The 24686-nt window shown below is 40.9% G+C and overlaps 1 protein-coding gene across 4 annotated transcripts in view; it reads left to right on the top strand.

Moving 5' to 3' along the window:
- Positions 1–23585, top strand: part of LOC140490855 (transmembrane protease serine 11C-like) — a 43853-nt gene extending 20268 nt beyond the window's left edge. For all 4 annotated transcript variants that reach the window (XM_072589147.1, XM_072589144.1, XM_072589146.1 and 1 more), the window contains 5 exons: positions 4116–4184; positions 6391–6553; positions 11692–11957; positions 14289–14425; positions 23055–23585. In XM_072589147.1, coding sequence (XP_072445248.1) covers positions 4116–4184; positions 6391–6553; positions 11692–11957; positions 14289–14425; positions 23055–23216 — 797 coding nt within the window. In that variant the 3' untranslated portion in view covers positions 23217–23585. The remainder of the gene's footprint in view (positions 1–4115; positions 4185–6390; positions 6554–11691; positions 11958–14288; positions 14426–23054) is intronic.
- Positions 23586–24686: the final 1101 nt, after the last annotated feature.

The raw sequence follows: 24686 nt of genomic DNA, 5'->3' as shown, positions 1-24686 counted from the left end.
TTGCTTCGGGTTCTGAACAACTTCGGGTAACTATTCTTCAATGAATTCAAAAGGCTTGTTGAAGTATTGCTCATTGTTTTTGTCAGTATTTGGTTTTGCTCACTAACTTTGCTGTCTTCTATCATCAAGAGGCTCTTCCATGATGATAGAAATGGCAAACATTTCAACCAGTCCTGTATAAACACAGATTCCCTTCCTCTTCACAGTATGAGCTGATTCCCTTATGAAAAAATGGGTTATACATTCATATTCTTCCTTTCTGAGTTCCACTATGTCTAGGAAACCCCGTGGAATCTTCTACAGGCTGTCCCTTAACTTGCTGAATGATAACAGTTTGATCCTGGACTAGTTAATTTCTGACTGTCTTCTCAATGAATAGATTTGGCACATATTGTTCTTCACAATGGAAAAGGGCAATGCAGATATAGATATCAGGGTGGACGATTGTGAAATATTAGAAGAAATTAAGGACAGAGCAGGTTTTGGCTTTAAAAATGGATTAATCGTCAGGCCTGGATGAGATGTATCCCAGCCTGCTAAGAGGCAAAGGGTCCTGTCAATAATTTTCAAATCCCATCGAGCCACATGTGAGGCACTGGAGGACTGCTAACATTGCTCCATTATTTTGAAAAAGGGAGGAAGGGATAGACCACAAAATTATATACCAGTCAGTCAAACTTCAGTGGAGAGGAAGTCATCAGAAATCATTTTGAGGGACACAAATATATTTACACTTGGAGAGGCACACATTATTCAGAGATAGTCAGCAGTGATTTGATAAGGGAAGGTCATTTTGGACAAATTTTTAAGTTAATTTGTTAAGAATGTCTGCAGGAGTGTTAATGAGGGTAATGCATTTGATTAGTCAATGTGGACTTTAGCAAGGTTTTTGATAAAGTCTCTCATGCTAAACTGGTCAATAAAATATGAGCCCATGAGAACATTTAAGCAGTACAGGAGGTCCCCGATTTACAAACCCCTCTTCGGGAGGGTTTAAACTAATTCAACAGGGATAGGAACCTAAATTGAAATTCCAGTTTCCAGGAGGTTGAGAGTAGTAAGGTGAGAAATGAGGTTTCAAGGTCACACAAGTTCATCTCCAAGCAGGAAGGTGGTTTGAAGTTTGTCTACTTCAACACTAGGAGCATCTGGAATAAGGTGGGTGAAGTTATAGCATGGACAGGAGAAGATAGCAAAGATGATTCTCAATAGGAATGAGAGTAACAGGGTAGTTATTATGGGGACTTTAACTTTCCAAATATTAACTGGAAATACTATATTTGCGTACTTTACATGAGTCAGTTTTTGTCCAATGTGTGCAGGAGGGTTTCCTGACACAGTATGTAGACAGGGCAACAAGGGGTGAGGTCACATTGGATTTGGTACTGGCTAATGAATCTGGCAGCTGTTAGATTTGGAGGGAGGTGAGCACTTTGGTGATAGTGACCACAATTTGGTTATGTTTACTTTAGTGATGGAAAAGGATAGGTATATTCTGCAGGGCAAGAGTTATTGCTTGGAAGAAAGGCAATCATGACGTGATTAGGCAAGATTTAGGATGCATAGGATGGTGGAGAAACTGCAGGGGATGGGTACATTTGAAATGTGGAGCTTATTCAAGGAACAGCTACTGCATGTCCTTGGTAAGTATGTACCTGTCAGGCAGGGAGAAAGTGGTCGCGTGAGGGAGCCGTGGTTTACTAAAGAAGTTGAATCTTTTGTCAAGAGGAAGAAGAAGGCTTATGTTAGGATGAGACATGAAGGCTCAATTATGGTGCTTGAGAATTACAAGTTAGCCAGGAAAGACCTAAAGAGCGAGTTAAGCAGAGTCATGAGGGGCCATGAGAAGTTGTTGGTGGATAGGATCAAGGAAAACCCTAAATACGGAGGCATGGGATTGAAGGTGATTTAGTGGTTTGGATCAGAAATTGGCTAGCTGAAAGAAGACAGAGGGTGATGGTTGATGGGAAATGCTCATCCTGGAGTTCAGTTACTAGTGGTACACTACAAGGCCCTATTTTGGGGCCACTTCTGTTTGTCATTTTTATAAATTACCTGGATGAGGATGTAGAAGGATGGCTTAGTAAATTTGTGGATGACACAATGGTTGGTGGAGTTGTGGGTAGTGTTGAAGGATGTTGCAGGTTACAGAGAGACGTAGACAAGCTGCAGAGCTGGTCAGAGAGATGGCAAATGGAGTTTAATGCAGAAAAGTGTGAGGTGATTCACTTTGAAAGGACCAAAAGGAATAAAGTGTACTGGGCTAATAGTAAGATTCTTGGTAGTGTAGATAAGCAGAGAGATCTGTATCCATGTACATTGATCCTTGAGAATTGCCACACAGGTTGATAGGGTTTTACGAAAGCATACGGTATGTTAGCTTTTATTGGTAAAGGGATTGAGTTTTGGAGCCACGAGGTCATGCTGCAGCTGTACAAAACTCTGGTGCAGCTGCACTCTGAGTATTGCATACATTTCTGATCACTGTATTATAGGAAGGATGTGAAAGCTTTGGAAAGGGTTCAAAAGAGATTTACTAGGATGTTGCCTGGTATGGGGGGATGGTCTTATGAGGAAAGGCTGAGGGACTTGAGGCTGTTTTCGTTAAAGAAGGTTGTGAGGTGACTTAATTGAGACATACAAGATAATCAGAAGGTTAGATAGGGTGGACAGTGACAGCCTTTTTTCCTTGGATGGTGATGTCTAGCATGAAAGGACATAGCTTTAAATTGAGGGGTGATAGATATAGGACAGATGTCAAAGGTAGTTTCTTTACTCAAAGTGCAGTAAGGGTGTGGAACACACTGCCTGCAACAGTAGTAGACTCGCCAAATTTAAGGGCATTTAAATGGTTATCGAATACACATATAGATGAAAATGGAATAGTGTAGGACAGATAGGCTTCAGATTGGGTTCCACAGGTCGGCACAACATCAAGGGCCAAAGGGCCTATACTGCGCTGTTATGTTCTATGACTTACGAATAGTCATACTTATGAACAGGATCCCATGTTGGGATGTACAGAGGAACCTCGATTACCCGGCATTTGCTTATCCGAATATCGGATTATCTGGCGTTCACAAGGTTCCGACGTTCGGCTAAACTATGTTATTCAGCATTTGATAATCCAGAATCCAATTAACCAAACAAAATACTCCCGACCCGAGTCCTTCGAATAATTGAGGTTCCTCTGTAATTTTGAAGATCCAACATACAATTGTATCATGTACTTACAACTGGCTATTTTATATTGTTCCGTCATGTGTTCCGACTTGCATACAAATCGAATTGCAACTGGACTCAGAAAGGGACCCTTTTCACCACCTGGGATTGCCATATTTAGATATTCAATTGTGTTGCCATTGCCTCCAGGATAGAGGCCAAGAACTGGAAAATGGGATTAGTGCAGTCGGATCTTTGTTGGATAGCGCAGAGACAATGGACCATGTGGCCTCCTGCTAAGCTATAACTGTCTATGAACTTGGTTTTTCTAGTGATATTTGCTGTCACCTATCCCCTTTTGAAATCCAGAGTTATTCTTCCACCCAAGACTGTATGACACCATCAGATTGGGTGGAACCTAGTGCAGTCTCCATCATTTATCCTTCCGAATTGATTAACTATAACAACATTTTGTTCTCCTTCTGATAGCCCAGACAAGTTTAATTTGTGAAATTATTATTCATCTATTGCAGGTTTCATCTTGCAGCTGGCTTGTCTGATTCCGACACTGCCAAATCAATAAACCACAATTCTCAATGCACGAAAAGCTTAAACTCAGAGAAAATACTTGCTGTCTCCCAGTTGAGACATAGGAATTTGGCAGACATGGTGATGATGTTTCCAAGACACTGTGTTTCTGACTTAGCAATAAGCTTTCTTACTCTTCTAGAATTCAAGGTTAAACATGCACCACCTTCGGTCATCACTCCCTGTTCTGCTATTTTTGCTACTCATCAAAATCAATTTGCAGTGAGATATTTTGGGACAATCTCTGTTTAAGTGCAAGTTATTTTATTTATTTAAAGAAAAATAACACTCCTTTGCTGTGGTTATTAATTGTTGCCAGTCCGATTACAACAACCTTGCTCCATTACAATCTCTGTAATTTTCAGGTGATTTAAAAAAGGAAACTTCAGAGTACCTGCATCATGGGTCAACAAACCAGACTTTGATAAATGGAAGTAAGTTGAAACTTTTCATAACATTTTTATTTATAGCAGAATATGAGTGATTCATCATCTTTGTGCTGACTGACTGCATTAATTCCTGGCCAAACAAGTGCTTAGTCCAGTTTTATCAATACAGTCTTGCTTCTGTTCTCTATGCCCCTACTTCTAAAGTCTAGATGCTTTATTAACCATTTTCTCAACCTACTTTGCTATGTTCAATGATTGTGCATACAAACTGTCAAGTCTCTCTATTGTAGTGCCTTGTTAAGAGTTATATACACTGCCTAACCTTGTTATTCTGGCCAAAATATACCACATCTCACTTCTCTTTAATAAATTTCGCTTTCTGCCTGTTCCTTAATCCATTATCCTATCCACACCTTTTTTGATTTTAATCTCTATCCTCCTCCTCACTATTCACAATACTTCCTAGTCTACGATTCTGTGATTTTTGAAATTGCCCCTTGCACACCAAAGTCTAAATCATTAACATAGATCATAAAAAGCAGTGGTCTTAATTATGAACCTTGGACAACCTCACTGTAACACCTTTACATTGAAACAGACAACCATTTGCCACTGCTCTCTGTTTCTCATGACTTGGCCAACTTCACATCTACGCTGCTTCAGGCTCTCTTATATATTTCAGCTTGTTGCTGACAAACCTGTAATGTGATGCCTTATTTGAAAGTTCAAGTACAGCCCATCGACATAGGGCTCTCATCAACTATTTCTGTTACCTCGCCCAAAACCTCAGTCAAATTAGTTAAAATTTCCCTTAACACAGCCAGACTGACTTTCTATAATTCATTTATTTTTGTCCAAGTGACTAATGATTTTGCCACAGATTATCATTTCCAAAAGTTTTTGCACCACCAAATATAACCTGCTTGGACTTATCCCTTCACTGCTTTGTTGACCAAGGTGTAATACTTTCAAATTCCCAATTCTCTGGGACCATTGCAGAATGTAAGGAGGAATAAACAATAATGGTCCATGCCCCTGTGATTACATCTGGCCAGGTCTTGGTGACTTACCAAGTCACCTTCCCTGGTAGCTTTCTAATGTCCCTCTTTATTTTTATATCAGTTTTTAGTCCAGCAGTTTTTCAGCTATCTATTTCACTTGGACCTGGTGGTAACATCATCTTCCTCGGTAAAAGCAGATGCAAAGTTCTCATTTTAATACATCACTATGGACTTCTTTTATGAAAGTCTTTTTATTCCCCAGGTTAGCCATATTCCTCTCTTTAACCACCCATTTTCTGTGTACATGGACATTTAGATTCCATTTTATATTATTTGCCAGTCACTTCTCATGCTTTTCCCTTCCTTAGATTGTTTTATTTCCGCTTTAAATTTTTTAGATTCACCTGCATCCCATTGTCAATATGATGTCTATTGTGTGTACTCTTTCTACTATGTTTTACTCTCCCTCTTTCATTGGCAAGTGAGATCTGGCTCTGCTTGTCCTTCCTTCTGCCCCTCCCACCAACCCATCTCCTATTTAAAAATGGCCCATCGTTCCCCTACAATTTTGCCTGCTAAGCTTTGATTCCAATTTATCTGAGCCAGATATGCTCTCATCCCATGGAAATCGGTCCCCTTATTTTAAGATTGCAATAAGTCAGGGCAATGGTAGGCCATTTGGCCCCTCATATCTGCCTTGCCCTTCAATTAAAGAATGGCTGACCTGAGCATGGCTGTCTCTCAACTTTCCTGCTGGACTCGGATCAATGATTCAGCTCTGTGGGAAGACTATTCCAAAGATTATCCATTCTCTGAGGAATGAAATTCCTCCTTTATCTTTTATCTTCAATGGGAAACCTCTTATTCTTAAACTTTTGTCTCAAAGTTCTAGCCTACCCCCATGAGGGGAGACATCTTCTCAGCATCTACCTGTCAAAGGTTTTCCATGTTTCAATAAGAACACCTCTCATTGTTTAGAGTGTAAAAATTAGTAAAGCCAAACTTGCTCAATCTTTTTTTTCACTAGACAACCCCAAATCCCAGGAAGCTTGAAGTTTTCCATAAGTCTCCCTCTTTAAGTAATGCAACTCAAACATAGATGGCTTGGTTGCTTCTTTATCCTTTATCGAAGCTAACCTAAACCTTATGGTACAACGGTTGCGTTCATTTGATATTTTGGAATATGAATGCTTACATAAAATCCTCCAAATATACATGTCACTCTCTAAACATTTCTGTATGTTACACAGCTTGTGGCTCCAGACCTGCATTCTCCAGTAGGATTGTTGGTGGAACAAACTCTGTGAATGGTGAATGGCCTTGGCAGGTTAGCCTCCAAATCGGATCACACGTCTGTGGTGCCTCTATCATCTCTGACAGATGGCTCATCTCTGCAGCTCACTGTTTTCAGAAGTAATTATTAAGATTGTCTTTGTCTTTGATACATGCCAAATGTAAAAAGGACACATTTTCTCGTCAGGCTGGAACTTAGTCTTAATTCTGAAGAAATTCTCGTTGCATTATACCATAATTTTATAGACTATTGGGGAGGCAATGGGCTAGTGGTATTATCGCTGGATGATTAATCCAGAGAATCGACGTTTTGGGCATCAGCCCTTCTTCAGGATTCCTGAAGAAGGGCTGATGCCCAAAACGTCGATTCTCCTGTTCCTTGGATGCTGCCTGACCTGCTGCGCTTTTCCAGCAACACATTTTCAGCTCTGAGCTCCAACGTCTGCAGTCCTCACTTTTTCCTCGAAGATTAATCCAGAGACCCAAGTTTAGGAACCTGGTTTGAATCCTGCCATGGATGGTGGCATTTGAATTCAACACAGATCTGGGATTAGGAGTCTAATGATTAAACAAATCCATTGTCAATTGTCAGAAAAATCTATCTCATGTCCTTTAGAGAAGGAATCTGCCATCCTTATCTGGTCTAACTTACGTGTGACTCCAGACTCACAGCAATGTGGTATACTCTTACCTGCCCTCTGGGCAATGAAGCATGGGCAATACATACTGGCCTAGCTAGTGATGACCTCTTCCCATGAATGCATAAAAATAAATTGTTGGTAAAACTGTGTACAAATAAAGTAATTTGTACTGCTGCCATGCCAATTCTGTCAACGCCCATTTATAGATGAATATTTAATCAGAAGACTCCATTGTAGTACTCCCAGGTCAATGTGCTGATTTGCTGTTTTTGGTGGGAGTCATCAACTATAGAGTCCAAGTGAACTGAGACAATGGTTTCGTCAGATTTGGGAAAATACATTTCCACTGGTTTTCTGTTGCAGTCAGGCTGTTTAGCTTTGAGCATGTGGCAATATTAACTAAAACTTCAGCTACTACATAACTAACCAGTGCTTTCATCTTGGATTGTTGATATACTGATAAATTAGAAAATTGGCTTTATGACCCATTCATCCAAAGTACCCCTCAACTCATTCATTTAAATTTTCAAGTATCTGACTCCCATGTGATCTTGACTAAGAATATAACTTTTAAGATTGGAAGCATGTCATGGTAATTTTGATAGTAAATTCATAAGGTCATAAAGTATGGTACAGGTAGTTCTCCTATAACACGGTGGTTGTGTTCTTGTGCAACCCTGCATTATAGAAAAATCGCACTTTAGAAATAGTGCTTAAAGTATTGGCAACGTAATCTAAAAGTTCGCCTTTTAGAAACACTGTCCCCAATTCATCAATCGTTTTACAGCAAATTCACATTAATGAAACATTCATTACAGCAGAACGACCTGCATACAAAAAGTCTCCTATATTATTTTATTGTCCCAATATCCAAATCAAATAATTGAATGCTTGCTAACATATCAGCAGAGTTCTTAGCCTCAGACTAAACATTCCTGCTTTTCTCTCAATCCAGATTTTTAGAATTATTAAATATTAAAGTATAAAAAAATGGCCATTCCTCCCCTGCTGTCATTAGCAGGTGACTTTTGCAGCAATCCTAATATAATTGCAGTGCCTTCCATTCTACTATTCTTCTTTTTCAAATATTTATTGAAATTTGAACCTTTAGTTAATAGCCAAAAGAATTATACAGTGAGATATTACATTTTAAGACATTTACTGTGCCAAAAGACACAGACTATTGGTTAAGTCTATCTCTGGAGGCTATTCATACTTTGCAGAACAGTTCCCTTTTTACTTCTAGTCCAATCAAAAGAAAACATATTTCATAGATAAACTTTACACTCAGCTTTAAATAGACATTGGCTTCTCCTTGAACCAGTCCAAAATGATTCTTAACTCACAATGGTTTATTTTTGTTTGCTTGCATCTCATCCTGGTAGCTTTGATACCAGAATTATCCTTCCCAGAGAGACTGTTCCTAATGATCCTTCGTCAGCATGAGCTAGGCGTATCTTCCAGCCTCACTTATTGCCAAATAAATGTGGTCTTTTCAACCTATATCTGAATTGTACATATTCCAGAATGGTACACCTTTGGGAGCTTGGTCTCTGGCTGTTCTTTCTCATCCTAGTTCGTGGTAGACTAACTCATCCATCTGTGATATTTGGTGATATTATAGTCAAGCCTACAAAGCAAACTTTACAATGGCTCCCTTTCCTGCCTTTCCCATGGTAATGTCAATCACATTGGTTTTGTTTCCAAGTGTAGATGCTAACTGACTGTTCTTTAGTTCCCAATTGTTGGCAATACTTCCTTGAGATAATTGGTGACCCATTTTCTCCACCAGTAACACAGCTGCCTTCACTATTGTCTACATGAATGAATATTTTGCACCTTCTCAGTAAAACAATCTAGGCTTCAGTAAATCTTTAATAGTCTCATCACCTCGACAGGCATGCTTCAGCATAGGTTACAGCATAGGTAACCTAAGTATAAAGACAGTCCTTTTGCTTTAAAACCTCATAACGGTAACACAACAGCAAAGCATTCCATTCATCAGCCATACAGTGGGTTACTCCTGTTTCTATAAATTCACTCCTTTAGACTCACACTGGCCACATTAAATTGATGAACTCTTAACCGGACAATGATTCTTTCCTATTCATTGGGTAAGGTAAGGGGTAGATGTAGATGTAGATGTAGGGGTATGGGTGGGTTACGCTTCAGCGGGGCGGTGTGGACTTGTTGGGCCGAAGGGCCTGTTTCCACACTGTAAGTAATCTAATCTAATTAGATTATATTAGATTCCCGATAGTGTGGAAACAGGCCCTTCGGTCCAACAAGTCCACACTGACCCTCTGAAGAGTAACCCACCCCCCTCTGACTAATGCACCTAACACTGTGGGTAATTTAGCATGGCCAATTCACCTGACCTGCACATCTTTGGATTGTGGGAGGGAACTGGAGCACCTGGAGGAAACCCACACAGACATGGGGAGAATGTGCAAACTCCACACAGACTGGAATTTGACCTTGGTGCTGTGAGGCAGCGGTGCTAACCACTGAGCCACCGTGCCGCCCCCATCAAAATCTTTTATCATTAAATCTCCTGGTCCCCTTCTTTGCTCAAGTGAAGAGCAGTCCAATGTGTCAAGTCTCCTAGCTTTCCGTCCCTGACCTTTTAGATTCTTAGATTTTTTTTTCTAGAGTGGACTCTTTATGGGCACATTCCAGTATGTGTGGCATAACCAATATTTTATGTAAGTTTATCATGATTATTTCAGTCCTATACCTAATGTCTGTCCCAAGGTGCCATTGGTTGTGGTGGGAGACGTATGCAACTTCGGAAAATACCATTATCTGTCTGCGCCCACATTATCATATTTAAATCCCAAGCCTCTTTGTTCATCCATACCCTTCATAGAGTTCCTACAGTGTTGAAACAGGCCCTTCAGCCCTACACATCCAAACAAAACCTCCGAACAATAACCCACCCAGACCCATTCTCCTACCCTGTCACTCTACATTTACCCCTGACTAATGCACCTAACTTACACATCCCTGAACACTACAGGCAATTTAGCATGGCCAATTCACCTAACCTGCGCATCTTTGGATTGTGGGAGGAAACCGGAGCACCCGGAGGAAACCCAAGCAGACTCCGGGAGAATATGCAAACTCCATACAGACAGACACTCAAGGCTGGCATTGAACCCGGGTCCCTGGTGCTGTGAGGCAGCAGTGCTAACCACTGAGTCACCATGCCACCCTTCTTTTCATTTAGTCTGGGCAACATTCCATTCCATGTTCTCATTGTGTTATGTCACACTTAACAAAAATCAATTGCATCTTCTATCTATTTCACAAATCTGGTTTTCAAGAAACCATTTACCATCCTCCCTCCTGCTTGCCAAAGCACTTGCTTTTCGTTTTCTCCCTATGCAGATGCTAACCTTGTTCTTCTAGGAGGCAGAGGCCTCAGGTTTAGAAGTTGCTGTCAAGGAGCCTTAGTGAGTTGCTGGGCAGCTGAAGCCTGGTTTCGAGGTGAGACTGAATGGATAGGTGAAAGTAATGGGGCCAGGGAGGGAATTGTAAGGCTAGAGGACATGACAGATGTAGAAGAGGTACAGCTAAGCCATGACTTAAATGCAAGGCTGAAAAATTAAATTGAGGGAGGAAAGATTTTAAAAGTTGCAAAACTGCAGGGCTGGTTGGAACCAGAAGACAGATGAGAGGAAAGTGGTAAAACAATTCAATCCTGAAAATGTGAGGTATACCTTTTTGGTGAGAGCAAACAATGTGAGAGAATAGACAATAAATAGTCTATTGATCATAAAGGAAAGGTCAAATAAGCTGGAGTTGTTTCCTTTAGAAAAGAAGAGGTTGAGAGGGGATTTAATTAAGGTATATAATATTATAACACCTAAATAACATGTACACGAAGGACATAATCTCAGTAACAGATAAGTCAACAATCAGGAACGTAGATTTAAAGTAATTGTTAGAAGAATTAGAGGTGTGTACAGGATAATTACTTCAAGAAATATAATGATCCAGAATTCACTACCTGAAAGGCTAGAAGAAGCAAAAACATTTCAAAAAAAAAATTCACGATTGTTCTGGACCAAGATCTGGAAAATAGGATGAGGCTGAATAATTATTTTTGGTTAGCACATGCAACAATGGGTTGAATGGCCTCCTTTCTTGGGTAAAATGTCTTTTTCCATAACAGATAGGGTTGCACTCTTGAAAGGATGTCAGAAGATTTTGAACTGTATTTTTCAAAAGAAAATTGCATGTAAATCTGGAAATATGTACAGGTTTATGGGGAAACTGGGGATTGTTCTTTTAAATGAGCTGAAGGACCTCCTATGCTGTCAAATTCTGTAATTCTCAGGAGCCAATATAGAACAGTTGGCATGTATGTAACATAGAAGTGGGGGTATGCTGGAGTAATGGAGTGTGGTCCTAACAAAGGGCTGAATGAGTTTCAATAACAAATGGTTTTCAGTAGGATAAGAGGTGCACAATTTTTGTGGAGACTGTAACAGCAGACTCTGTGATGGCGAAGACATGGAGTCACAAAATAAGCTAGTATTAAACAAGAATTATAGATTTAACCTAAATGTTTTAAGAATGATTGAAATTATGTTTATTCATGTTTGCTTAAAGAGCATTCGCCAACCCTTCAAACTGGAAAGCTTACATGGGATCAATCTTTGTTCGGCGTGGTATATCGAGAACCATCAGTAGAATCCACATCCATCCTAACTATAGCATTCCAATGAACTTTAACAATGACATCGCACTACTGGAGCTTTCTTCTCCTCTCATCTTCAATAAGTTCATCCAGCCAATTTGCCTCCCATCGAGTAGTGAAGTCATCTCTGCTGGTCGAAAATGTACAATCACGGGATGGGGAGCGCTTGCCTTTCAAGGTTAGATTTTGGCATTATTCCAATTTTAATTGAATGATTTGTCTTCCCTGCAATGTCAATAAAACTGTCATTTTCTATTTTAATGTTTATTTCTTTAAGTATGTTGAATGTCAGATACTCATCCTGATGGTTTTTTGTGTATCCATTATCCATGTTAGTTTTACCAGTTTTCAATCTATGATGATGCGTGTGGTCAATTGACTATCGTTTTTTTCAGGACACTGGCACCACACTAACATATGAATTAGGAGCAGGAGTAGACTATGCAACCCCTCATACCTGCTCCAATACTCTCATCCATATTTTCTTCCATATTCTCATCAACTTCAGATAATCCTTCAACTCCTTGCTTCTCAAGATCCTATCTATACCTTTAAAAATTCACTTCCACCATCTCTTGAGGCTGCTTTCAATGCAAAAGCGTGATGTATCTGCTGGAGAAAGTACTCCAATATATCTTAACAATTTTAGAATGCTTGTGAATTTAATTATCAATGTAATGATTGCTTATTTTTAAGGACAGAGCCTTATAATCAAATAACTGCATTAAAATATATTTAGTTTATCACACAGCATCTAATTATGTCATTTTGAGTTAGCAAGATGCTTTGGATTTATTTGATGCTGACTCACTTGATATGTTTCACATAGTGCTTGGGAGTTTTGAAGACAATCACTGTTAAACTGGATTGATTTCAAACAGATCTAGCAACTCCAAGAGTAGGCATTTCTGAGGTACACTATCAGCAGTAGCATAAATCATACACCAACACAATCTAAAACCTCATAGTTTGGTATAATCCCTAACATCAACTTAGGTTCAATGAAGAGTGAAGAAGGACATATCAGGAGCAGCACTGGGCTTACCTAAAAATGATGTATCAACCTCCAATACTACGTGCATTAGCAGCAACTGATAGAGCTAAGCGACTCCACAACCAGTGCAACAGATCTAAACTGTGTATTCCTTGCCCATCAAAATGTGAATGATGGTGGACAGTTAAACATCTCATTGGAGGAAGTAGATCCTCACTCATTTTTCATTTTCAATAATAAAAGGGGAGCTAGGCACCTCAGGGCAAAAGATAAATTTGAAGCATTCACAACAATCTTCATCCAGAAATGTCAAGTGGATGATCCATCTTGGCCCCTTCCTGAAGTCCTCAGCATCTCAGATGCCAGTCTTCAGCCAATTCAATTCATTCCACATCATACCAAGAAATGGTTGTAGTCACTGGATGCTGTAAAGGCTCTGAGCCCTGACAATATTCCGGTAATAGTACTGAAGACTTGTGTTCTAGAGCATGCTGCATACATTACCAATTTGTTCTAGCACAACGACAACACTGGCATCTACCCAACAAAAAAACAGTACAAAGCAGACAATCCTCAGTGTAATGTCCTAGGCCCAACCATTTTTAGCTGCTTCATCAATGACCAACCCTCTGTCATCAGGTCAGAAGAGTGAATGATCATCAATGATTGCACAATGTTCAGTATCATTCATGATTTCTCAGGTACCAAAGCAGTTCATATTCAAATCAGCAAAGCCTGGAAAATATCCAGGTTTGAGCAAAAAGTAGCAAGTAATATTTGTGCCACGCAAGTACCAGGCAATGACCATTCTCCAAAAAGAAGAGAATCAAACCATTGCCTCTTGACATTAATTGACATCATAATCACTGAAACTCCCACGATGAACATAGTGGGGGCTAGCATTAACCAGAAACTGAACAGGACTACCACACACATACAGTGGGTGCATGAGCAGGTCAGAGGCTAGGAAGCCTGCAGAAAGCAGGACAGGTCCTGGGTCCCTACAACCTGTCCATCATCTACAAAGCACAAATCAGGAGTCAAAGCATCTCGCTCGATTGACACCGCACCCTCGCAGCAAGGTGTACCATTTACAAGATGTACCGCAGAAATTCACCAAGACTCCTTATTTAGCACCATCCAAACCCACAACTACTACCACCTAGAAGGACGTATACATAGGATCTCCACCACCCCCATGTTCTTCTCCAAATGATTGTCCATCCTGACTAGGGAATATATCACAGTTCATTCAGTGTCGCTGGATTGAAATCCTGGAACTTCATCTTTAATGGCACTGTGGGTCTACCTAAAGTACATGAACTGCAGTAGTTTAAGAAGGCAGCTCAGTTCCACCTCCTGAAGGGCAACTAGGGATTTGCAATATATGCTGCTTCAGCCAGTGACAGCCACATCCCATGAATGAGTTAAAACAAATGCCACATTGGAATGTCAGACATTTCTGTTCAAATTCAGAAATTAATGAAGAACTAATTAATTATCTTTTACCTCCAGGCCCACCTGCAACCATCCTTCAAAAAGCAGAAGTGAAAATTATCAACGACAAACGATGCAAACGTACCTTTGGAAACCAAATTAGTGATAGGATGCTGTGTGCTGGTATCTTGGCAGGAGGAGTTGATGCTTGTCAGGTAACCTTTTCACTTTTTTAGATTAGATTAGACTCCCTACAGTGTGGAAACAGGCCCTTCGGCTCAACAAGTCCACACCGACCCTCCGAAGCGCAACCCACCCAGACCCACTCCCCTGACAAATGCACCTAACACAATGGGCAATTTAGCATGGCCAATTGACCTAACCTGCACACCTTTGGACTGTGGGAGGAAACCAGAGCATCCAGAGGAAACCCACGCAGATACGGGGAGAATGTGCAAACTCCACACACAAAGTTGCCCGAGGCAGGAATTGAACCCAGGTCCCTGGCGCTGTGAGGCAACAGTGCTAGCCCCTAAGCCACCGTGCCACCCTAATCAAAATTTCTTCCTGGCTGCTCCCTGGCTTGCACTCTCTTAACACCCACTGCTGAACTGCTTTTGCTCCATGATTGGTAGAAAGTTATTACTGTTCACAAAATGTTAATGGAAAGTGTTTACTAGTCAGCCAGTAGAAGTCTTGCCTTTCACATAGACAAATTAAACAGAAGGTTAATTTTTTCATATTTTGTTGAGATATTAGTTTTACGTTTTGAAGAAAATGTATTAAGTCATGCTCGTGTGAATGTACTACAATGGGCAATATTTTTATTCATGAACTAACATTCAACAAGTCGATTTACTGTTGTAAACTACAGGTCGCAAGTAGCTTCAAACTAAATCTGGATAATGGTCACACCAAGGAATAAGCACTCTCTCCCTTTTATAGATTGTAAAAAAATTTCAGGGTAATTTCTAATACTTCTGAAAATATAGGGAACAAAATTAAATTACTTTTATAGAGGGAGCAGATCCTTCTGTCATTTCAACAACTTTAAGGCGTAGAACTTAGAACTTACTTAGAACAGAATGCTTCTTGTTCTCACATCTCGCCGTCAACAACAATGAATTTCATTCATTCAATGCTTAAATCCATACAATTGGGCAAATTCACATATTCCATGTTATTCTGATAGAGTCGATAAAGAACTATTACAGATACCAGTTATTGCTTTTGTATTTTCTTTTATGCTTCAAACACAAATTTACCAATTGCTCAAATAAGAGTGGTAAGCTACTGGCAGTACCAAAATCAGAAATTGCTGGAAAAACTCAGCAGATATGGCAGTATCTGTGGAAAGAAAGTAGAGTTGACGTTTCAGGTTTACTGACCCTTCTTCAGAACCCCTACTGGCAGTCTCCAAGAGAACAGGCTTGGTTCTTGAGTCCGTTCACTAGTCAATTTGTATGCAAGTTGCAACACAATGCAGGACTTTATAAAATAACCATAAATAGATTAAACATTTGAATGTTGAATCTTTAAAATTAATATTAATACACCCCTATATGGGACTGTGCTTGTAAGTTCAACCATTCATAAGTCAGATGTTTCTAAATCAGGGACGTTTGTATTTTGAAATCTTTTCCAAGTATATCTTGCTTTGTCAATTGATAGATTTGAACATCATATCCTGTATGATAATGTATGCAGACTATCAACATACTTACGTAAAGATACACTGCAGCAACTATCATGTCATTATCAATTACAGGTCGTTCTGCTATAACTCATTTCGTCGACGCAAGTTCGCTGTAATGTGATTGACAAACTGGGGACACTGTAATGCAGTTATGTTGCCAACACTTTAAATACTGTTTCTAAAGCGCAATGTTGCTATAATGTGATGTGGCGCAAGAATGCAACTATCATGTTATAGAAGAACTACCTGTATTAAAGACAGTGAAACAAGAAGTGAACATGTCCTATAAAGGACAGGTGATTATTGACTAAGTAGTGAAGATATCAATTTAGGATTGACCATTAAATTACCTTTGACCATTCATTCTGATTCTCCAATCCTGCTGTGTCAGGAAGGAGTGGAGAGCTGGCTTCAGTCCAAAGTGATACGCTGACTGTTCCGGTTGAGAGCCACACCTCACTGGAAATTCCTGAATGAAGAAACAGTCATCAGCAGAGACTTCCTTCAACCACATACAAATTGGTACACAGCCAGGAATCTACTGAAACTATAGTCTTACAATAGCTGAAGATAAGATCTGGCATTTTTAAGTCCATGTTCACTTTTCATCCAAGCATTGATTTGTATGTAAGAAATTGAATACATCACGTAGTGAACGTAAAGAGCTTGAGAGGAATGGATGACTTTGAATATATTGTTCCCACATCTCTCCTCCAGCTGAAAAAAAACTAGCAGGTTTTTTTTACGTGCTAGCTTGGAAAGTGTTGTAGACTAATTGAGAACAATTAGTCAAACACCCCAATATTATCATGTGGTTACCAGTTTGGTATAAGTTAAACTAAATAGATTGGATCTTTTCTCATTTAACAATTCCTATGTTTCTATTAATTTGCAACTATCTTAGGACAGTGTAAATAGACCTTGAGGTTCTAAACTGGGATTTTTATACTATAAGGCAATTATCTTCCTGGTGGAACAGGCCAGTGACTAAGAAATGGAAGCTCAAATTGCTTGGATTTTGGGATGAAGATACCTGATTCCAATGCCATGTGAATTTTTCTTTGGCTTTGTGTGAGTTATAGCAAGTTTTTTTTGGAGGATTCTCACCATGGGACTTAGTGAGATTTGTCTCCATATCTTATCTAACTCACCTCATTAACTACTTACCCCACCCCGATGGCATCCTTCACATTCAATCGTATTCCTATCTTCCCATCGCGCCATTCCCAGGGCAACGCACCACTCCTGAAGTTGCCTGGAAATGACCTGGTGCACATGCCATGTTTATAAGCTTGTGCACCCAGAAAACCCCTGTCAGTCTGAAACTATCCTGAATGATTCTGTGTTACAGACTAGGGGGGAATTGGCGCCGCTTTTATGGGCAAGGACCTGGGGGTCCTGCTGGACGGAGCGGTGCCAATGCACATGACCTCTTTCCCCCACTGCTGGCACACAGGAGGTGAGAAAACCCAGACTACGCCAGTCTGGATTGAGGTTGCCACCCAGGTCAGTATAGTCTCAGCAATCTGGCGGGATGCCCAGCCCTGTAGGATAAAGGTCAATGATCTTTTCCATTTCACCAGCACAAGTGTCACCATCTCTTTTCCACTCCCTCAAACTCTTTTTCTATCTCCTGCTACCAGACTCATCTCCCAACAAGCTGATGCCATATCACTCGCAGTATTGATTGATTGAGGTATCCTCCCTCACTCACTGTCACCCCCTACATCATATACTCTCCACTGACTACTCATTCTTTTGGGACAACTGTCCTCTGTCACCCACTTTCTCTCCTTTAGTACCCACCTCCGCCTCATTCCAGGAGGAATGCAGCCCACAGTGGACAAAAGGATTCAAGAAGGATAGCAGGCTACCCCGTATTTATTTCATTCCTCCTTTTGTAAAAGGCATCCTGACTCTGACCACACAAGTGGCTTGATGACTGACCATCTCCAAGCCCCCGGACCAGTATCGGAGGCTGCCTTTGACCACCCTCAGTGAAGGCTCTCCCCTGACCTTAATTTTGACTGAGGCTTCCTTCCTGTGTTCCTATGCAAAATGGCAAGGCAAGACTGAAGTAATACAAGCCTGATTGCCCCATTCAGCTAGAGCTAAGTGCGCAAAGGCAAGGCCAAGGCAGGAATGGTGTGAGCATACAGGTAGGTTCAGAGTGACTGAGTGAGCAAAGAGCCTGCAGATACGGCCTGGTCCAGCCCACGAGCTGGCGCATGCCCTGAGCTGCTGGTGTGCAACATGGAGGAACTTTCAAACAAACAGTAAACCAAAGTTGCCAAGCACTGCTCTGATTTCAACGTCAAGATGCCTTGACGTCTAGCTTTTTTTAGCATGTCTGTTAAGATCGGGAGCTGAATCTTAGTGAGGTGAGTTGTGACATTAATACAGTGTTTGCCTTGCTATCATCATAGATCATAGAATCCCTACAGTGTGGAAACAGGCCCTTCGGCCCAAAAAGTCCACACCGACCCTCTGAAGAGTATCCCACGCAAATCCATTCCCCTACCCTATTACTTTACATTTACCCCTAGCTGTTGTGTCACTATTGTCTTACTAGACTATCAGGGCTGCTCTCATTAGAGAGAAAAGTGACTGATGGTGATTAAACCTGAGGACCACCAGACCTCAGGCAAGGGAAGAGAGGTTGAAAAGGAGAGTCCTTCATGGTAACCTCAAACCGGTGATGGGAATTGAACCCACACTGTTGGCATCACACTGCTCTGTAAACCAATGACCCAGCCAACTGAGTTAAACCGATTCTAAACCCCTAATTCATACATCCCTGAACACTCTGGGCAATTTTACATGGCCAATTCACCTAACCTGCACATCTTTGGATTGTGGGAGGAAATTGGAGTACCTGGAGGAAACACACACAGACACAGGGAGAACGTGCAAACTCCACACAGTCGCCCGAGCCTGGAAATGAGCCCAGGTCCTTGGCACTGTGATGCAGCAGTGCCAACCACCGAGCCACTGTGCCACCCTTATAGAATCCCATACAATGAGATATCATCCCACTTAACTGGCAACTCCTCACTACCTTGTGAGAAATCTGTTTCACTGCTCAGCAAAAGGCATAAAAGGTGCAGCAAGATGCTCCAGCAGTCGAGACTTCTAGTCTGATTCTGTCATACATCTTGCCATAGCTTACAAAACTCTGAGCACTACAGTATAAGATTCTGCCCGTTGTTTTGGATAAACTGATATAGCCCCATCTACTGTCTTGTTCTGGAAACGCATGCCTGTTTGGGCACCAAAATTAAACATTTTCATCCATGCACTCACTTTGTTCAAAAAGCTAGATCCAGATCATGTGCTTCAACTTTTACTGTTTTTCTTCTATCTTTTAGAACATAGAACATAGCGCAGTACAGCACAGGAACAGGCCCTTCAGCCCATGATGTTGCGCTGAACATGAAGCCAAATTAAACTACTCTCTTCTGCCTGCCCTTGGTCCATATTCGCCCATTCCTTGCATATTCATGTGCTTATCTAAAAGTTCCTTAAATACTCCTATCGCATCTGCCTCCAGTACCACCACGGCAGCGCATTCCAGACTTGGTAGGGCAAATCAGGGTAGGACTTACACACTTAATGGTAGGAACCCGAAGAGTGCTGCCGAACAAAGAGACTTTGGAGTACTAGTTCATAATTCTTTGAAAGTGGAGTGTCAGATAGACAGGGTAGTGAAAAAAGGCATGTGGTACACTTGCCTTTATTGGGTCAACACACTGAGTATAGGAGTCGGGAGATCATGTTGCAGCTGTACAGGATATTGGTTAGACCACTTTAGGAATACTCCATTCAATTCTGGTCTTCCTGTCATAGGAAAAACTTGAAAAGGTGCAGAAAAAAATGACAAGAATGCTGTTATAGTTGAAGCGTTTGAACAAAAGGGAGAGACTTAATAGGCTGTGGCTATTTTTCTCTGGAGCATCAGAGGCTAAGAGGTGACCTTTATAGATGTTTATAAAATCATGAGGGGCATGGATAGGGTGAAGAGCTAAGGTATTTTCCCAGGGGTGGGGGAGTCCTGAACAAGAGGGCATAGGTTTAAGGTGAGAGGGGAAAGATCTAAAAGGGTCCTAAGGGGCAATTTTTTTCACACAGGCTGGTACATGTATGGAATGAGCTACTGGGGAAGTGGTGGAGGTCAGCATAATTACAGCATTTAAAAGGCATCTGGATGGGTATAGAATAGGAAGGGTTTTGAGAGATATGGGCCAAGTGCTGGCAAATGGGATTAGATTAATTTAGAATATCAAGTCGATATGGATGAGTTGGACCAAAGGGTCTGTTTCCATGATGTACATCCCTATGACTCTGTGCAAAAAAATAAACCTGCCCCTCACATCTCCTTTGAACTTGCCCCCTCTCACCTTAAATGTATGCCCCTTAGTTTTAGACATTTCAACTCTGGCAAACAGAGTCTGACCATCAACCCTATCAATGCATCTCATTATTTTATAGACTTCTACCAAGTTTCTCCTCAACCTCTGCCACTCCTCATAGCTCAAACCCTCTAATCCAGGTAGCATCCAGGTAAAGTTCTTCTGTACCCTCTCCAAAGCCTCCACATGCTTCCTGTAATGTGGCAACCAGACTTGAACGCAGTATTTTGTGTGGCCTAACCAATGTTTTGGCAGCATCCGAGGAGCAGTAAAATCGACGTTTCGGGCAAAAGCCCTTCATCAGGAATACAGGCAGAGAGCCTAACTGGTGGAGAGATAGGTGAGAGGAGAGTGGGGGTGGGGAGAAAGTAGCATAGAGTACAATAGGTGAGTGGGGGAGGGGATGAAGGTGATAAGTTAGGTGGGGGGGGGTGTGGATAGGGTGAAAAGAAGATAGGCAGGTAGGACAAGTCATGAGGACAGTGCTGAGCTGGAAGTTTGGAACTGGGGTGAGGTGGGGGAAGGGGAAATGAGGAAACTGTTGAAGTCCACATTGATGCCCTGGGGTTGAAGTGTTCCGAGGCGAAAAATGAGGCATTCTTCCTCCCGGCATATGGTGGTGAGGGAGCAGTGGTGAAGGAGGCCCAGGACCTCTTTGTCCTTGGCAGAGTGGGAGGGAGAGTTGAAATGTTGGGCCACAGAGCAGTGTGGTTGATTGGTGCGGGTGTCCCAGAGATGTTCCCTAAAGCGCTCTGCTAGGAAGTGTCCAGTCTCCCCAAAGTAGAGGAGACCGCATCAGGAGCAACGGATACAATAAATGATATTGGTGGATATGCAGGTAAAACTTTAATGGATGTGGAAGGCTCTTTTTCCAGCACCACTCTAATCTAGACTCTGGTTTCCAGCATCTGCAGTCATTGTATTTACCTAACCAATGTTTTGCAAAGCCACAACATGACAAACTGATTCTTGTACTCCATTCCCCAACCAATAAAAGCAAGCATGGGATGTGCCTTCTTTGCCACCCTATCTACTTGCGTGGCCACTGTCAGGGAGCTATGGACTTGAACTCCATGATCCCCCAGTACATCAATGCTGTTGAAGATCCTGCCATTACCTGTATACTTTTCCTTAACATTATATCTCCCAAAGTGCAGCACCTCACACTTCACTGGATTAAACTCCATCTGCCATTTCTCCACCCATATCTGCAACTGACCTATATCCTTTGATAGCCTTCACTATCCGCAACTCCACTGGCCTTTGTATCGTCTGCAGACCTACTAACCCACCCGTATACATTTTCATCAAAGTCATTTATACATATCACAAACAGCAGAGGTCCCAGTACGGATCCCTGCTGAACACTGCCAGTCATAGATTCCAGCCAGAAAAACACCCTTCCACCTCTACCTTCTGGCTTCTATGGGCAAGCTAATTCTGAATCCATGTGGCCAAGTCACTATGGATCCTATGCATCTTAATCTTCTGCATGACCCTATTATGAGGAACCTTGTCAAAAGCCTTACTAAAATCCGTGTAGACAATACTCACTACTCTACCCTCATCGATGACCTTCGTCACCTCCTCAAAAAAATTCAAATGGGTTGGTAAGACATGACCTGCCCCATACAAAGCCATGCTGACTGTCCCTAATTAGGCCATGCTTTTCCAAATACGTGTAAATTCTATCCCTAAGGATTCTCTCCAATAGCTTCCCAGCCACCGATGTGAGACTCACTGCTCTATAGTATTCTGGATTATCCTTATTTCCCTTCTTGAATAGAGGAACAACATTAGCTACTCGCCAGTCCTCTGGAACCTCTCCAATGACTACAAAGATCTTGGTCAAGGCTCCAACAATCTCTTCTCTTGCCTCTCTCAATAATCTGGGATATATACCATTGGGCACAGGGGACTTGTCCACCTTTAATGCTCTTCATGAGACCGAGCACCACTTCTTTCTTGACCTCAAAATGCCTTAGCTGTATTAGTACACTTCACACTAATCTCACTATCCTCCATATCCTTTCCCTGCATGAATACTGACACAAAGCATTCATTTAGGAGCTCAACCACATCCTCGGCTCCAAGAACAAATTCTTTCCTTGAGCAGTCCTACCTTTCCCTTAGTTACCCTCTTGGTTTTAATGTATGGATAGAATGCCTTGGGATTCTCTTTAAGCCTATTACCAAGGTCATTTCAAGGGCCCCCTTTTGATCTCCTAATTCATTGCTGGGGGTTTTTTCCTGCTTTCTTTATTTTCGTCGCACACCCTATTATATTATTCTTATAATATGTATTATACTTGCTTATTTTCATACTAATATTATTTTGTTCTTTGATTCTCTTTTTTTTGCGAAATATTTTGCTTTGTGTCTTCTTTACCCTGGCTTTCTGTTCCCTCCAGTGCTTTCCTCCAAATCTTGTTTTGTTCCTCTCCTCCTGCAGCTTACACCTGTGTCTGGGGGTCAGTGACTGATGAAGAATTCATGATGCAAGCTTAAATCTAGATAGCTACTGCTGGCACCAATTAGTTTGGTCCAAGGAATTTGAAATGTCACAAGAGAGAACATAAATGTCCTGAAAACTATTTTGCGCATGCAAGGCGTCTCCTTCCTGTATCCATATTTCTGATGAATGTCCTATTGCTAAGAGAAGCACATGCTATTTTATTATACAATAGGTGAACATCACATTACACAATTATAATTATTGTGTACTCTCCTTTATTCCAGGGTGATTCAGGAGGTCCGCTGGTCTGTCGGAGATCCAATAATACTTGGTTTCTAGCTGGGATCGTGAGCTTTGGTATTGACTGTGCGAAACCAAATATCCCTGGAGTGTATACTCGTGTTACTGCTCTTAGAGACTGGGTGAAGCAGGAAACTGGATTGTAGAGGGAGCTTATTTTCCAAGATGTAACTACTGAATGAACAATGACGTCAAAAAAGCCACAAATGGAGTGGCTCCGTTCATCCCATTTGTTTTCAGAGCAGGAGAGTGAGAAGAAGGCAGCATGATCTGATAGCAGTAGACATTCAATTCCATTATTGGTTCATGAATATGATCCAGGAGCAGAACTCGCAATATAAATACAGTTGAACAGTACATGGGGCTGATAGAGTCATGGTCCAGGGACCCCAGCTGAATATGTTGCTTCAGGCAAAATTCATCATAAATCAGAAAAGTTCCATGAATGCTCAATCAATTTAAGTGAAATATATTCTGATTATTATTTCCTGCTTTAGTAAAACAGTTTTTAAAGACTCATTTCTTTATGTGATTTACAACAGATTTGTGTTTCAATTTAGTGAGCCAGCAGAAGTTATGCAGGCCATGAGTGTCCCTGACACCATGATTGAGGGATTCTGAATAAAGCCAAAAATACTGAAATTACTCAGCTGATTAAGCAGTAGCTGGGAGAAATACAGATTTAATACTTCAGATCAAATACCTGCTATCAGACCTGGGCCTGGCTCCAAGCTGTTATATTTTTGATTTGAAGAATATCTGCATGGAATCCTTTTGACTTTGGGTCAAATCAAATTAGTTGCTGTTTACATAAAATGAAAAAGGAATATGGAAAACCAGGAAAGGAGTCTAATTAGGTGGTCAATATTATCTCACCCACTTTGCACCAACGTGAGAAGTCAATATTACCCCTTTGTGCCCAAACTGAATAAATAAAAATAAAGCTTCTGAAGGGATTTTTCCTTATTAAAGAAGGTATAATGGATAACAACCATTTATTCCACAATTGTTTTCTATTACTTGATCAGCATTTAGAATCCTCTAAAATACAGTATCTGTGGATTATTTATTGATGATTCACAAATGTGCAGAATTTGATGTTTTTCTTGGAAGTTTCATGCATCAAAAAACACAAAAATGCTATAAATGTCCATAACATTAAAAGTACAGCTGCGAAGTAAATTAATATCCTATACTGCGTGTCAGAACTTTGTGTTGAATAAATACAACCACGTAATGCAGTGGCATAGATATTAGACATACCATGGGTTCAAGTTCAACTCAAACTGCTGGTGTGACTGCCCTGTATGTTACATGTAATGACCTACTCAAAGATATTACTTAACATCTTCACTTCATGGATACAGGAATAAAACATTCCTTCTCTCAAGTATGTTCCAACATTTAACTAGATTATGGCTCAACCTTAGCCCAGTTTTCTCAGGCTGAGCAGAAGGGAGTTGAAAACTTGTACTAACCTCTCGCTGAAAAATGTATTTACTGATTTCATTCCTAAATACCTTAAGATTGTGTTTCTCTTTTTCTGAATTCCCATTTTTCAGGTGGACATAGACCTAAAGTACAATTTAGCATGAATTAGCAATGTTACCCACACA

The sequence above is a fragment of the Chiloscyllium punctatum genome, chromosome 2 (assembly GCF_047496795.1).
Source record: "Chiloscyllium punctatum isolate Juve2018m chromosome 2, sChiPun1.3, whole genome shotgun sequence".
In the NCBI taxonomy this organism is placed as follows: domain Eukaryota; kingdom Metazoa; phylum Chordata; class Chondrichthyes; order Orectolobiformes; family Hemiscylliidae; genus Chiloscyllium; species Chiloscyllium punctatum.
This window is presented reverse-complemented; position numbering and strand designations above follow the sequence as displayed.